The sequence below is a fragment of the Anabrus simplex genome, chromosome 14 (genome assembly GCF_040414725.1).
Source record: "Anabrus simplex isolate iqAnaSimp1 chromosome 14, ASM4041472v1, whole genome shotgun sequence".
In the NCBI taxonomy this organism is placed as follows: domain Eukaryota; kingdom Metazoa; phylum Arthropoda; class Insecta; order Orthoptera; family Tettigoniidae; genus Anabrus; species Anabrus simplex.
The window spans coordinates 80,882,775-80,899,003 of record NC_090278.1 but is presented as its reverse complement, the minus strand read 5'-3'; the positions used below and the strand labels follow the sequence as shown (position 1 = coordinate 80,899,003).

The following is a 16,229-nucleotide window of genomic DNA, read 5'->3' as shown; positions in this document are numbered from 1 at the left end:
AAAAAATATACCTCTGAACGATATTTTTTGTGTATTTCCACTAATAATTTTGTTAATAATTAAAGAAAGTAAAGGAAAGAATTAGCGGATAAAATAACAGGGCTTGCACAAATTGCTTTGTGTAATAATTCATAGTTTCAGCTAAAATGGAATTAAAATGTAATATTTTCTCCACAAAGTGCGGCGGCGGGGGGCAACTGCCCCCCTTAATTGCCGCTACTGTCTAGGGGTTCTTATGGCCTGTAGCCCTAAAGTTTATGCAAGACAAATAACTGTTGTGTAGGGTAGACTATAGCCTACTTGTTTGCATTCTAATCTATTACTGCCTAAAAATCCGGACTCTGGAATACAGGTCTCCATGTATTTGATAACTTGAAGCCGTCTTCCCTGTTGATGTTATTTGGATGCAGCTCTATCTCTATGGTTTCCCTTACAAGTCAACCATAGAAGTCTTTTACAGGTGCAATGACCATTTCTACAGTCGTCGGTTGTAACTCGATCCGAGTATATATAACTTCTTCCTGCATACATTGACGAGTTCAATTCAGTTTATGGATTTGTTTACGATGACTAAACAGACCAATCCTGGCATTAAACATACGCTCACACAAATCACAGTGAATGGATGGAGGAGAGTGGGGTTGTAATTGATGGGGTTTTCTTGCTTGTCACTTGGTCTTTTGATGTCTGCGGCATTCTCTTTCAAACAAATTGACAGCGGTGGATGTAGTGTTCCACCACAGTGAGCGGTCCACAGCACATTCTTCCCATGTCTGTATATCTGTACCAGTTGTCTTCATGATGTGTTTCAGCTGGTCCTTAAAACACTTAAGAGGGGCTCCATGAGGTCTACTGCCGGATAAAGTTCACCATAACGAATTTGGCGGAGAAGCCTGGTATCACCCATGCGGTGAACATGGTCTGACCATCTCGGTTGATTCCTCAATGCTATTTAGCTGCGCTTTGTCGAGAACTGCCGTGTTCGTCACTGTAATCCACCCCCCACTTAATATTCAAGGCAAATCTCATTTTCTGTTGGTGGAAGCGCTCAAGTTTCTTGATATCACGGCGATAGAGTGTCCAAGTTTCACAGCCGTACAGCAGCGTGGAAATAACAACAGCTTTGTACACCATGAGATTGGTATGAAGTTTTAGGTCGTTATTCATGAAGACTCTGTGCATTAACCTTCCAAATGCTGCATGAGCAGCCCCAATTCTTTTATCAACGTCTTGTTCGCAGGTACACAGTTTAGACAAGATGCTTCCAAGATATGAAAAGTGATCAACTTGTTCCAATATTGTGTCTAAAATGGAGATACTGAACTCAGGAAGAGTTAATCCTGGGGCAGATTGTGCAAGTACCATAGTTTGTTTTTTTTTGCATTAATGGCAAGACCATGCAGCTTTAAAGCAGTTGACTGACTGTTGTAGTTCTGCAGGTGTTAGAGCAGGAGATGCAGTGTCATCGGCATACTGCAGTTCTGTCACCCGGGTAACCAGAGTACGTCTTTGTGAGCGAAGTCTTGCCAGATTGAAAAGGCTTCCATCAAAACGAAATTTAATCTCTGTGCCTAAGTTGTTTGCAGATGATTCATGCAGCATGACAGCCATATACAGTGCAAAGAGTGTAGGAGCTAACACCCAGCCTTGTTTAATCCATTTATGATTGGGAACGAATCCGATACTGACTTACCATGAAGAACCTGTCCAGACATGCCATCATGAAGAGCTTGAATCAATTCCACATAACGTTCAGGACATCCAAAATGTCTCAATACTTTCCACATAGCAGATCTTGGTACTGGATCAAAGGCTTTTCCCAGATCACAGAAAACTAAATACAGAGGTTGCTGTTGTTCTCTGCATTTTTCCTGGAGTTGTCCGGCACAGAAGATCATCATATCTGTTGTGCCTCTGGAGGTTCATAAAGCACATTGAGACTCAGGCAAAATCCTCTCTGAGAAACTCTGAGCCAGTTTAATAGAATTCTTGCGAGAATTTTACCTGCAATTGACAAAAGCAATATACCACGGTAGTTGCCACATACACTATGATCGCCTTGAAGATAGTAATGATTGTAGCATTCTTCAAGTCGCCAGGTACTTCTCGAGTTTCCCAAATCAAGAGGATGAGTGTGATAAATCTAGTTTCAAGGGTATACCTCCATTTTGTATACATCGCACCTGCAAAAGACTTCTATGCTTGACTTGTAAGGGAAGCCATAGAGACAGAGCTGTGCCCAAATAACATCAACAAGGAAGACAGCTTCAAATGATCAAATACATGGAGACCTGTACTCCAGAAATACATGCATAACACCACCATGGCACAGTGCGACGCACTAAAGAAACTGTCGACGGAGGGCGGTGAATCAGTAAATCCCCTCCCAACCACTGCAGCACAGAGTGATGATCCCTGAGTCCAGTTAGTCAGGGACCGTGGATGGAATGATCATGACTTCCACGTTCCTTCGAAGAATTTCTGTGCTCACTGTCCGAGGGAAACATTCACATGCCCTGATTAAGGCCAATGCAATTTGGCAGAAAGGTTGGCTTTGCTAAATATATATAAGTGGCTTTAATCCAGATCACATATTTATTTATTTAAAAAAAATTTTTTTAAATTTATTTATTTATTTTAAACAGTAAACTTTGCCCTGTTTGCAATCCAAACTGTATGGGAAGTTTTTGGTTTCTTTAGCTAGGTAGGACAAAATTGATCTGGCTATGGGACAGCAAGCGACCAAAGTATTCTTATGGTCTTCTTTGACTTGTCTCCTTCCTGTCACAAATAATTGGCCAGCTCTCTGAAAGTCTGACTTTATGTTCCAGCTCAATGCTCCGGTGACGTACTGCTAAAGGCCCAGCTTGTGAAGAAGAAGGGCGAGACCTACCTTCACTTCTACAACATAGAGATTGGTCTTACCTTGGGGAAGACTAGGATACATCTGGACAACCTCTTCAATGGGGACAAGACTCTCAGTAAGTTGTCTTTAACAAAGAATAGTGTGTATTTGATTACAGGTAAGTGTAGAGCGTTGACCTTCGGATCCGAAGATAACGGGTTCAAACACGGCAAAGGTAGTCCATTACAAGTCATTAACCTCATTTTTGGTCTGTATTGATGACAGTGATTACAGTGATTACATACAATTTACAAAATATCCGTTTAATGTTAACCTAGTCAATACTTACAATACCACATTTTGTGGTTAAACAATTATAAAAAATAGAAACATCGTGAACATGTTTTGCCCTTTTTAATGGGCATCATCAGCACAATGGATAACCTTAAACAGTCTTAATTGTAATTATTAACCTTAACAGTCTTAATTGTAATTATTTGTTTTAAGGTTATCCATTGTGCTGATGATGCCCATTAAGAAGGGCGAAACAAGTTCACGATCTTTCTATTTTTTATAATTATTTAACCACAAAATGTGGTATTGTAAGTATTGACTAGGTTAACATTAAACGAATATTTTGTAAATTGTATGTAAAGGTAGTCCATTCGACACTCCATGTCATATGACTCTCATCATCCTCCTTTCCCCTTACCCAGGTTCCGCCAGGTCAGGGCATTTATGGCACTTCTCCACCCTCCTCTCTCCTTCCACCATTCCTCTTCCATCATTTTGAACCAGTCCAGTCTTCTTCTTCTTCTTGTTCTCCTCTTGTTCTTAGTTTAGTGCTATCAGTTGTCTCATTTAGGTTCTCCATTCTGACCTCATTTCTCACATATTCATTTCTCATTCTGTCTTTCCTGTCATACTTCTTAGGTATTTCAATTTTCTGCCTTGAATTCTACTCTCCTCCCTACTTGTTAATGTCCAGTTCTCAGCCACATAAGTCAATAAGGGTGCATCAAACATTTTGTACATTTTCTCTTTACACTTCCTTAGTATTTCCTTATTCCAGACAAGGTTTCTTACACACTGTTGGAAGGTATTGCCCTGTTTGCACCCTCTTGTTAGAGAAATGGGACAAGGGTTGGGCAAACATTGTGCATGTAAGACCCTGCACGACAATTTGTCTTAACTCTCTGTTAGTGACGCACGGTGACACAGATCGATGTCATAAATGATTGCGCCTCCTTCTTTGCCCGTCGGAGTGAGCTAGCTGCGCATCAGGTTACCTTCATCAATTTCATTCTTGAGAATACTCACCACTGCACAAGTTCGAACGATAACCGTACAGGTCAGTGGAAGTCTTTTCTGTCTCACACACCGGGGTCACTAGGAGTGTTCACACCGAGCTCGATAGCTGCAGTCGCTTAAGTGCGGTCAGTATCCAGTAATCGGGAGATAGTGGGTTCGAACCCCACTGTCGGCAGCCCTGAAGATGGTTTTCCGTGGTTTCCCATTTTCACACCAGGCAAATGCTGGGGCTGTACCTTAATTAAGGCCATGGCCGGTTCCTTCCCATCCCTAGGTCTTTCCTATTCCATCGTCGCCATAAGACCTTTCTGTGTTGGTGCGACGTAAAACAAATAGAAAAAAAAAAAAAAAAAAAAAAAGAGTGTACACGGTCCAATAGACCGAAGCCATCAATCTCATTTTATGGTTGCATGCAAATGAAGGGTATGATCTAGATTTTTGTGGATTTATGTGTACTCATTAGCTCATTATATTCTGGAGCCGGATATTTAGTCGTATCTGCCCATCTGCCAAAATTGTCTGGTTTAGCTATTGACCTAATGAAGAACCATGCCATCCGAAGAGATTCTTTTTCCAATATTCCCAGAATAACCACAGAGAGGCTAAAGGAAATTTACATCATCTAGATTAGAACCATTAAAGGAAGTGAGAAAGTGCAGGGTCTGCACGTCTAAGCAGAACCAGAAGACAAAGTATTTCTGTAAGAAGTGTCTTAAGTATTTGTGCCTTGAACACGCAAATGTTGTATGCCATGACTGTCTTGAAGGTTAATTGTGTACTGATGCAAATTTACAAACTTTACATGTCAATCATGATTGTTTCTTTTCTTTTCAGCAGAGTTTATCATTGGATATATTGCTAATTTCAGTTTACATAACTCAGCTATAATTTCTCCTTATTATTGCTTATAGATTACTTAAGTGTATTTTAAATAAATGTTAAGATAATAAAATATGTATGTATTATACCCTTCCTTAAAAATATACTTTAAAATAATGAAAAGTATGAAATTCTTTAAGCCTGATCTACTGGACCAAAGTTGCTGAAGTTGAGAGTAAAGTTCACGTCACTAATGGAGGGTTAAAATAATTTAAAAGAGTGGGATCCTATGAGGAAATAAATACAACATGCTTCATCAGAGATAAATGTTAAATGAGCTGATCAACTGCAAGTTAAGGACGGAAAACTTTCTCAAAGTTAGTATACCCGTAATATTAAAAGAAGCATTTTGACAGACAGGGCTGGAGGGAGGAGGATTGCACGGTGTTGCCACATTCCTTTCTCCTCCCATTCGCTTCCGGCTCACTTGTTCGTTCATTCAAATCACTGTGTTCTGTTGTATGTAACTCTGGAGTGAGAAGTTTGGTAACTAAGCAACACAAGCTGGCCAGCAGACTTATCTCTATAGCAACCATAGGCCCTACTCCCTTCTCCCCACTCAGGTAGGCAGTACCTCCCTGCAAGAACTGTCAGAACGTACCTTTCAACATTCCGACTATAAGGCGACTTCTGCATTCATAATTTGTCCCACTTATTCATAATATCACCAATTCACCATCATTGACAAGTTTATGCAATGAAAACAATATTGTCAGGGAGAGAGAAGGGTGGGGGAAAAAAAAGAAAGGAACATACGTAATAGAACAGACACAATGGCAGGTCAGTGTGTGAAGAGGAAGCAACAGAAATAGGAGACAAGGATAAACATGGAAACACAAAAGCACAAGGACAATCTCTTAATCAATCCCAGTTCTTGTACATCCATCTCTTCTCAGTGCCAATGAGCTTGTTTCTGTTTCCTCGCTTCATCAGGAGGTTCAGCACGCACTGAAGCAGCCACAGAAAGATTCAAATTTGATCACTGTTAAGTAATGACCAATTTTACTGTTCCAGAACAAGCAATTTTTGTGTGTTGAAAAGCAATTTCCATTTTCTGAATTCTTGAAGGTACTGATTTATTTTCATTGCCATTTTCAGTGATCTATTCACCTAAGTTCAGGTGGAGTACTTTTGATATTTGCCATAAATTTAGTTTTAATGTTGAAAACAAACTATGAAAAACATAAAATTAAGCAATTTCCTCCATTGTACCAAAAGTTGCAGGGCTAAAGGGCCCACAAAGGTTTCAAATTGTGAGACTTGGATAACTCTATCAAACTAAAAAAGCAAAAATCACTTCCACCCTCATTGCAGTTCCGGTAAAACAACCTAAAATTGCTTGTTTCTTTACTTGTTTTTGTTTGATTCAGATCCTAGCCAAATTAACTTATTTACATAATTCTTTCTGTAATGTGTTCCTCGGTTCAATAACCTCAGGCATTTTTTAAAAATATCTACACTAAATGTAGTTATAAGAGCTTAAGTTAAACTCTGCATTGACTCACATTAGCGGTCATAGTGGTAGAAAAGGCCAAACTGCTAATCTAATTGACCAAATAATGATTAAGAAAACTATTGTAATTTCTAAGAATAAATAAAGAATATATACTCATACTTTATTATACAGGGTCTTTCATAAAGAATGAACTGATTTTGAAGGCTTATTGCGCCGTACACAAGCCACGCAGCGGAATGAGTTGCATATTGTTACAAAGGGCGTGGCCTCGCATTTCTATTAGTAGTCAGTAGAGTGCTCCGTGCCTTCCTCCCCTCCCCCCCTCCCCTGACTCCATTCAACCTGCACTGCAGTGAGCTCACTCAATTGCTGCATGAGTCTAACAATGGCAACACTTCAGCACAAAGTGTTCTGTGTTGTTGCGTTCGAACAGACCGGGTCTGTGGTCACGGTGCCACACGAGTTCCGTAGGAGATTTAATGACGTCACGTACAGGCCCTCTCCCAAGAACATCCAATGGTGGTTCCAACAGTTCCAGGAAATAGGGTGTTTGTGTAAAGGGAAAAGCTATCTCGCAATGTTACAGACCTGGCTCTTCCCTTTGCTGCAAACACACTCATGCGACTTCATTTTCCAACAAGATGGAGCCTCGCACCATTGGAGCTTACCAGTGCGAGCATTTCTAAATGAAACAGTGCCTCAATGGTGGATTAATCGACACAGTGCTACGGATCGTGCTCTACTGGCATGGCCTCCCAGATCCCCAGACCTCACTCCTTGCAACTTCTTCCTGTGGGGATGTATCAAGAACAAAGTTTATGTTCTGCCACTACCCACTACACTGGATGACCTTCAAGAGTGGATAACATGTGTGATCAACTCAGTGGATGGTGATATACTGCAACGTGTTTGGGAGGAATTGTCCTATCGCCTTGTTGTGGTCTGTACCGCAGGTGGTGGTCATATTGAACACTTGTAGGACTAAACTTGAACATTAGTCAAACACATGTGTCTTAGGTTTAATCTTGTACTACTGACGGTTGGGAAAATATAGCTTGATGAAATCAGTTCATTCTTTATGAAAGACCCTATATTTTATTTACCTAAAATTTGTAGCTCATGTCCCTAGGATGATTTCAACATTGAGGTGCTTGCCTGGAGAGCATGGGTATTTTCATATGAGATTTTATGTCCTTTGCTGCTTGCTCTTCCAGTATAACAATCTGTTTCTGTACATCAGTGATCTCCTTAACAATTAGTGCCATATCATCAGCAAATGCTAGACGTTCTATGTTTATACCCTTAATTTTTGTTCCTAGTCAGTGACATGGTGCACCTGCTGACAAACATTATTGATAAAACCAAATATTCAGTACTGACTTTCTTTAATGGTTCTTGCTATTTATTGATTCTTTCTTTTTTCTCTAGGTGATGCCACGAACACTGCTCTCAACGAGAATTCTGAAGAGTTTATTGCTGCCGTGAAGCCAATCGCTGAAGGAGTTATAGCGAAGTTCTTACTCGAAACATCCAACAAGATTACTGAACAATTTACTTACGATGAACTCTTCCCTGCGGAATAAATATGTACTTAGTAATTAGATTTCATTTCAAATAATAAAAAATTATAATTATTGTTGTAAACACGTCTTTTCTTGTATTATACCATCAGAATACAACCTGTCAATGTCCAGTTTCCACCATCTGAGCACATTATTTTGAAACAGTAAAAATTTAGTCCAGTGTGCAATTTGTTTATTGAACCCTTAGATCATGAGTAGAGTCTGGAAGTTCAGGCATTTATTTTTTCTAGGTCTTGTTATTGCTATGTTTCTATAGTTGTGAGACATTCTTATGGCAATGATGGGATTGAACTGGAAAGAAAGATTCCATAGCCTTAAGGAACAGTCCCAGCAGTTGCCTTGTATTGAAGAGGGAAACCATCGAATCTACGATCTCCCAAATGTGCAAGCTCACAGCTACGAGACTCACTCTGTAAACTAGACATTGTGCACCCATTATTAATTGGCGAGTTTTTATAACAGAAGCAATAATGTCACGTAGTGAAGAAGAATAGCAGCGAAAAGGATCCAGCACATCAAAACAAACAACAGTCAATATAAGGTTACTGCTGTTAAGTTTTACGGTTTACGAGATTGCAAGCCATTGTATTTTATTTCCTTTCAGGGCATTCGAGTCCTTTCAAACTCCAACATTTTTTATGGTTCCTTATCCCCCTCCTTCTTAGAGTTTCTCTGCTCATTTCGATGGCTATCTTCCTTGTCTTTCTGACTGATATGGAGTCAGAATCTTCGTGGTCTTGGAGGTTACAAAAAAATCACAAGAAACACCAACACTGTCACTTCATCCCATGACGACTGAATGATATTGCTACGACAGTGATATTAATAACTAGAGTCCGGAAGTTCAGGCATTTATTTTTGTTAAAATAGGTAGGCAAATAAGCACTTAACATTTAGGAAAAAGGCAGCAAAGGAATTAAAATAGGCATTTATGACAAAAATGGCTACTAAAATAATGAAGATGTTCTAATGTAAGCTATGTAACACACATCTGCATCTCCACGACAGAAATGCATGCCAATGCCATGCAGAGCTGCGGGAAGCATTAGGTGTGCATGCCATGCCCTATAGAACAGTGGCAAGGTAGGTGAAGACGTTCAAACAGGGTATCCATGGACAAAGATGTACGGAGTAGATTATTTCGAAGGTCTGTAGAGGCATGATTTTTTCGCATTAACGATAAACGCGACAAAAAATATTTTGAAGCGATTTTGTGATATCTTTACGAATCATATGTTTCTGGTTAAGAAAATATGGATATTATGTTCGCGAATTAAAGCGACAAGGCCATTTTAAAGCAAAATTCAATTATTTCGCGCGATATTACAGCGAACTCTGTAGTGAATAACGAAACTGACATTTTGTTCCAAGATTATGTATGAAAAGAAAAGGAAGAGATTCATCAACAGGAAAGAAATATGTTATCATTAATGTTCTGGAAAATCTCTTTAAGACATGGCATCAAAGAAATGGATTGGCTCCAGGCTTCTTGCCAAACGAAATGTTTGGAATGTTGTTCTTGTGGTGGCTGGTAATCCCAACCCGGCCTGTCTCCTCACGGCATTGTGCAATCCTGGAAACCCTAATGACGTCTACAAGCATCACAATTGACTGGTGTATTTCGGTTTCGTGGTCAGGTAAAATTAAGAAAGTGATCACAGACAATAGCGAAGATGGGTCACTCGACAAGTGTTATGGTGCACTGCAGAGCTGAACAGTTTGCGAGTGAAGGTTTATACATTTCGGAAAGCAATATTTTAATGTGTAAATTTTGTAATGTTCGTATCAAGCAGGAGAAAAAAGATGCTGTCTCAAAACATTGTTTTAAAAATAAGGAACATTCAGGACGTAAATTTAGCATTCCAACAGTGAAACGGCAGGCAACAATAGAACTCTCATTAGATATGCAAAATAAAGCTAAGAATGAAAAAATAGAATTTATTCACGAAATAATCACAAAATAACAGTGATGCTACTCAAAGCCAACATCCCGCTGGGGAAGGTAGACGACCTTGCACTCCGGAAAGGGCTTCAAAAGTATGTACCAGGTATGTACAGTCTATCAATTGAACCTCCACAATCAACGATTAGTGATTGTAATGAAACCTTTAATGAATAATTTTAGAATTTCATTAAAGCGAAATTAAAGCGATACGCCAATATCTATTTTGCGAAATAACATGAAAATTAGTATCCTCCTCGCGAAATCGTTCAAAAATTAATGAGAAAAAATCATGCCTCTAAAGGTCTGTAAGCAGTGGAGACCTGTCCTTTGTACGTAGTCTTGTGTATTTGCTGTCTATATCATAATAAAACAATTTTTACCAATGGCCTGTGTTCTGTCACTTTCCTACGAGAATACCTAAAGTCAGAATTTGTCTTCAGGCACTATGCATAAGTACATGCCCTATATTTCCAAATGCATATCTTAGATTTTCCGTGCTGTCTCCTGTTCATGAGAAAAAAAGGAGTTGCCATTAGTTACGACCCGACTCTTGTCTCTAAACTATATTCTTCAATTTTATCTAATCTCATATAATATTGATATAAAATATCAAAGTATTTTTCTCAAAACTAAAGAACCTTATATTTATATGGTCGAACAACACACGACAAAGTAAAATGACAAATAAATGAAGCAATACACGTACAAGCATAATATTTTAGAACTTCACCTTACAATTTCCCTATTTTTAGGACTTCATACAATTGCGCGATGAAGTTCAGTTACAAACTCGTACAATGGCAGACTGAAGTCAAGGCCATTATTATTATTTCTAAATTTTATTTTCCTAAATTTGTAGCTCACATCCCTAGGATGTTTTCAACATTGAGCTGCTTGCCTGAAGGGATAGAACTGTGGATGTTTTTTACATCAAATACTAACATTCAAAGAAATCCTAACTTTGTGATGCAGATCAGAATAATCTTTAATAAGTAAGAGTAAGCTATAAAACTAATGAAAATCCACAGCCTGTTTCCAGACATTCGACAGTCTTTGGAATGGAATGAATGAAACACCCGTCTAGTTGCGTTGATGAGAATTGTGCCGGCTGCCGAAGCATTGATTAATGACTGACAGATGAAACAAAATGATATTGGAGAGTGTTCCTGGATTGAAAAACGACAGGGAAAACCGGAGTACCCGGAAGAAGAAACTGTCCGGCCTCCGCTTTGTCCAGCATAAATCTCACATTACACGGAATATGAACCACAGAACCCAGTGGTGAGAGGCCAGTGTGCTGCCACCTGAGCCATGGAGGTTCAAGCTATAAGAGTAATGATTTAATTTTTTTTTCTTAGGGAGAAAATCTTTACAGCTAAAAGTCAGTACTTCAACCTATACATATCTCTACGCAAAACCCTGAACATGTTCTCTTAGAAAGCTGTGAGAAGATTAGCACACAATAGTCCGAAGTGAATTTAAATTCAGTAAGGAACACTTCATAGCACCCAAAATCACTTTACAAATGAGATGTTGTGCATTAGTTCCAGTAATTTTCCCTTCAACCGAGACATTTCTCATTGATATAATTAGCCTTTGTAGGGCCAAGATCTATTATAGAAAGTAAATGATGACATGCAAAGTAAAGTTTAAACACCTGCAAGTGAATTCCTTTTTTTTTTGAAGAACGTCTTACACAGCTTTGCTTGGCTTGCAAGGGGAAATTTATGTCTTTGAGATATGAGTGAAGTCTGCCAAAATGAATTTAAAAGAAAGGGATTACACAACTTCTGCACCTTTCTTACACCACAAGTGCTCTCTTGAATTGTTTCACTCAGATGTATAAGTTCCATAGTTAAGCAAGATTCCACAAGAAGTTTAACTGGAAGTCCCTCACTGTGAAGTATTAATGTTCTCTTTCCATCCCCTTATCCTGGAAACAGATGATTATTAGACCATGGATTCTTAGGTGTTAAGAAATTGATTTAAGGTGTCCAAAATAGTCTCTCAAATGTGAAAAAAATAGGTTCTAAAAACATAATTTAGGGAGCTTCAATTTTATGTATTTTAATAGATGTTCTTTTTTCAATTAAAATACCATTTTTATTTTGCAAAATTGATAATACATTTTTTGGGGTAAATGTAAAACAAATTTCACTCATCTGTTTGCTATAAACATCACAATATAGTTTAACCTTTTGATGTGAGGTGGGGAAACTCTTGCAACAATTTAATTAATTAAAGACGACTTGGAAGCTGATGCTTTCTTGTTTTCAGCAGGCCAATGAACACTCGTAACACAAACTATGGGCATTTTCTGTGAGAGGTCCTGAAGTTTATAGCCTCCCGCTTTTAAGGTTTTGCTTGAAAAGTACTTCAAGAATATACCCACTGTTCAAGACGCTTAAAATGAATCGGCAAATATTTTTAGTTTCTCAGAATAAATTAAAAGCATTTTTAATCAGTTTAGGAATTAAAAAATAGGAATTATAGGCAAAGTTAGGTTCTAACATCAACTTAGGCATGTTTAAGCACTATAGGACCACTGGTTTTAACCTTATAATACACAAAACATGTAAATACAATTTTCTCTTAAGGACCAAAATACAGTAGGTTCTTGTCTAAAATTTGAGGTCTGATGATGATGATGATAATGATGAGAACCAGCTCCCTGTTTAAAACTCTAAGCTCGAGTTACCATAGCCGAACACAAACTCAATGTTTGTGTGAGAGGATGGTCAGTTTATAGTACCTACTCGGAGCAAGGCGGAAATGAGGGGAATACAAAATATGAACATTCTAGAATCTTGTAGTGTTGTACTTGATAAAGTCAGAGGAGCCAAGGTTAGTAGGCTGTGAGTTCAGTTGGAAGTTCATAGCGTGAGAGTGTGGAGTGATGCAGGTCGTGGCGCAAAGCGGCGATTTACAAGAGATCGATGTGGTGAAAGGCAGCGACAGGCAAGTAAAGTCATCACACAACATACTGAGAACTGTGCACTTATGAAACATGAGTACGACAGCCAGGGACGAAGTTGAAGAACTCTTTGAACAGAGGCTTGTATCCCTTTTACATTTCAAAACTAAGGAGAAATATGATCCAACAGCCTTAATGGGCCTAAGCCTGCCAAGCGGCCGCTGCTCAGTCAAAAGGCCTGCAGAATATGAAGAGTCGTGTGGTCAACACGACAAATCCGCTCTGCTGTTTTTTTTGGCGTTCTAGACTGAGGCCACCCTCAGATAGATCCTCAATTGTAATCATGTAGGCTGAGTGGACCATGAACCAGCCCTCAGATCCAGGTAAAAATCCTTGACCTGGCTGGGAATCAAACCAAGGGTCTGCAGGTGAGAGGCACACATGCCACATGCTACCCTTACTCCATGAGGCCTGCTGAAAGAATATGATATCTATGTGAATATAGGATATAACCATGGGAACCAGATATGTGGACAAAAGAATATATCATTTAGGTCAAGAGAAAGTGCCCAGACATGCATATGAGTATGCATGAGCGCACTTAAACATAGATCAGGGATATTTACCTGGGTCTAAGAACTAGTTCGAGGTCCACTCAGCCTGCTTGATGTACAAAAATAAACACAACAAAGCTACTAATGATGACACAAACTCCCTTCCTATACATTTCCCCTACCACAGCATAGCCCCTCCCACTCTTACCATGCCACCTCCTGAACAGCTCCCCAACACACTAAGTTAGTTACTGTCAATGTGAGGTAACAGTAAGAACAAATGTTTGGATGCATGTCTTTTAGCTTATAAGTGAATGATTATTCTTAACATTAATTATTTGTCAGCTGCTGATGGCTTGAAACAACCCAAAACATGTACTGACCAACTGTAACTCATCACGAATAATACAAGTATTAATTAGTTTGACCTTATACATCAAAGTTTTCTGAAACTGTCAATATGGATCTCAATAAAATTTGTAATGATTTAGAATATAATAGAGGAAGCAGTTAGGCAACATCTGCCATTAAAGTATATCTTTGAACTGAAATGACAAAACTTTGGACCTTCAGCTTATTTTAGAAAAAAATCTAGAAAAATCAATCTAACTCTAATAAGAATGGACATTACATCTTTTAAAGAGTTAACAAAAGACAGAATACATTGATAGAGGAATAGCAAAACTAGAATAAATAATTATGGAGGTGACAGCACCTACCTATGCATCAACACAGAAAGCAAAAGCATGATTTTAAAAAAAGTGCTTGAAAGTCAGCACTAGACACTCTACATTTTGTTCGAGATGGAATCATTCTGTGGCCAACTTACAGAACTATAAAAGAAAGAGGAGGCAATACAAGGATATCACAAAAGAACCAAAGAAATCTTTCAAAGAAGATGAGGAGAAGAGGTTAATAGAAGAGGCAAAATGGAATCAGTACAAGGTACTGAACCCCAGACAGCCCAGGTTTACACATAATACAAATGGAGACATGGACAGATGATGATGATGATGATGATGCTTGTTGTTTAAAGGGGCTTAACATCTGAGGTCATTGGCCCCTGCTCAACAAGATAGGGTCTCTAGAAATGTTCATGGGAAAGAAAGTGGTGATTGCAATAAAATCAACAGAGATCTAGTATACAACGAGCATCTAAAGGCAGTCCCCCACCAACCTGAAACCTGGCATAGTAAATCTCTTCAATTAATGTTTGCATCAAGGGGCAATCCCTGAAACCTTGGGGAGATCAATGGTGAAAATGTGTTATATCCCTTTAAAAAAAAATCAAGTACCTACTTGAAATAACTACAGAATATGGTATATGATAAAATAATATTGCCAAGTGAGTTGGCTGTGTGGTTAGGGCTGCGTAGCTGTGAGCTTGCTTTCAGGAGATGGTGGGTTTGAATACCACTGTTGGCAACCCTTCAGATGGATTTTCATGGTTTCCCATTTTAACACCAAATATTATACATCAGCAGATTAATCAGAACCAGATAACTCTTAAAAAAGAACTCACCAGTTATACAGGTTTTCATCTCACTTTGATGGTAGTAAACTTGTCTATCGAACATCTGCAGTTCAAACAGCCATCACTCATTAAGTCACAAGGTTGACTTCGATGTGAAGAATGATGATACTGACCCACCTGCAATACATAAAATTGGGCTTCACTCAATGAAATTGTAAAAAAGCTTATCAGTAACACACTTAAACTTAACTACAGCAGATACAAGCACAATTTATAACCATCTATATCCATTTAACATATCCACACCTGGCCATTTCCTAGCAACTTTCATGTTTTCTGGTGTGGTATGCCCTCTGTCAAGGTACACACAGTAAAACACACATACTGCTGATGCGTTGGGTTTTCTTTGACATAACAGACAGCAAAACAGCCCTACAACCAAAGGTACTCCTTCCAATCTGTCAACATCCATGCGTACCAACCACCATTCATTTTCCATGGGCCTTCCCGCCTGCAGTTATCACAGGCTTCAGGAGCATGTCTGGTTCGACCTCAAGGACATTAATGACCTACAGTCGTGCAAGCATCATCATTAGTTGGTTTACTCATCGCTGAGTGTCGTGATCTCATAACTCTATCATTTCTGTCTTGCAGTCATCACGAAGTGCCTCCATTCAGAGCGGTTTTCAGCTTTCCTTAACTTGATCTGAAGAGGTAGGCCAGTGATTTTCTTTGCCTGATCTAACCACCTACTTGCTGTTCTTCCTCATGGTCTACTGCCTTCAAATTTGCCTTGCAAAATGGTCTTTTCCAAGTTCTCCCCTTCTCTTCCATATGTGGCTAAGGAAGTATAGGTAACACTCACCATGCAGCATTCTCCACCGACACCACATCTTAAAGGTATCAATTTGATTTTTGTCTCTAGCATTCATGGTCCAGGTCTCACAGCCATACAAAAAGGCTGAGAACAATAGTGATTCCACCAAGTGCATCTTCATATCTTTTGATATTGCCCAGTTCTGCCAGATCTTAGTGAGTTTAACCATTGCAGCATTACCTAGGACATGTGTGTGGACATGTGTGGACAGGTGTGGACATGTTAAATGGATATAGATGGTTATAAATTGTGCTTGTATCTGATGTAGTTAAGTTTATGTGTGTTACTGATAAGCTTTCTTACAATTTCATAGAGTGGAATCGGAGGTAAGGCTTTTTTGCGGATGATGTTATTCTGTATAGAGTAATAAATAATTTACAGATTCTGAGCA

The 16,229-nt window shown here is 38.9% G+C and overlaps 1 protein-coding gene and 1 long non-coding RNA gene across 2 annotated transcripts in view; one reads left to right on the top strand and one right to left on the bottom strand.

Annotated features, from left to right (window-relative positions):
- Positions 1–8,138, top strand: part of LOC136885484 (protein takeout) — a 55,282-nt gene extending 47,144 nt beyond the window's left edge. Inside the window, exons 5-6 of the mRNA XM_067158064.2 lie at positions 2,832–2,981; positions 7,920–8,138. Coding sequence (XP_067014165.2) covers positions 2,832–2,981; positions 7,920–8,074 — 305 coding nt within the window. The 3' untranslated portion in view covers positions 8,075–8,138. The remainder of the gene's footprint in view (positions 1–2,831; positions 2,982–7,919) is intronic.
- Positions 1–16,229, bottom strand: part of LOC136885485 (uncharacterized) — an 82,694-nt gene that overhangs the window by 14,268 nt on the left and 52,197 nt on the right. The window contains exon 2 of the long non-coding RNA XR_010861538.2: positions 15,010–15,138. This is a non-coding gene — a long non-coding RNA (uncharacterized lncRNA). The remainder of the gene's footprint in view (positions 1–15,009; positions 15,139–16,229) is intronic.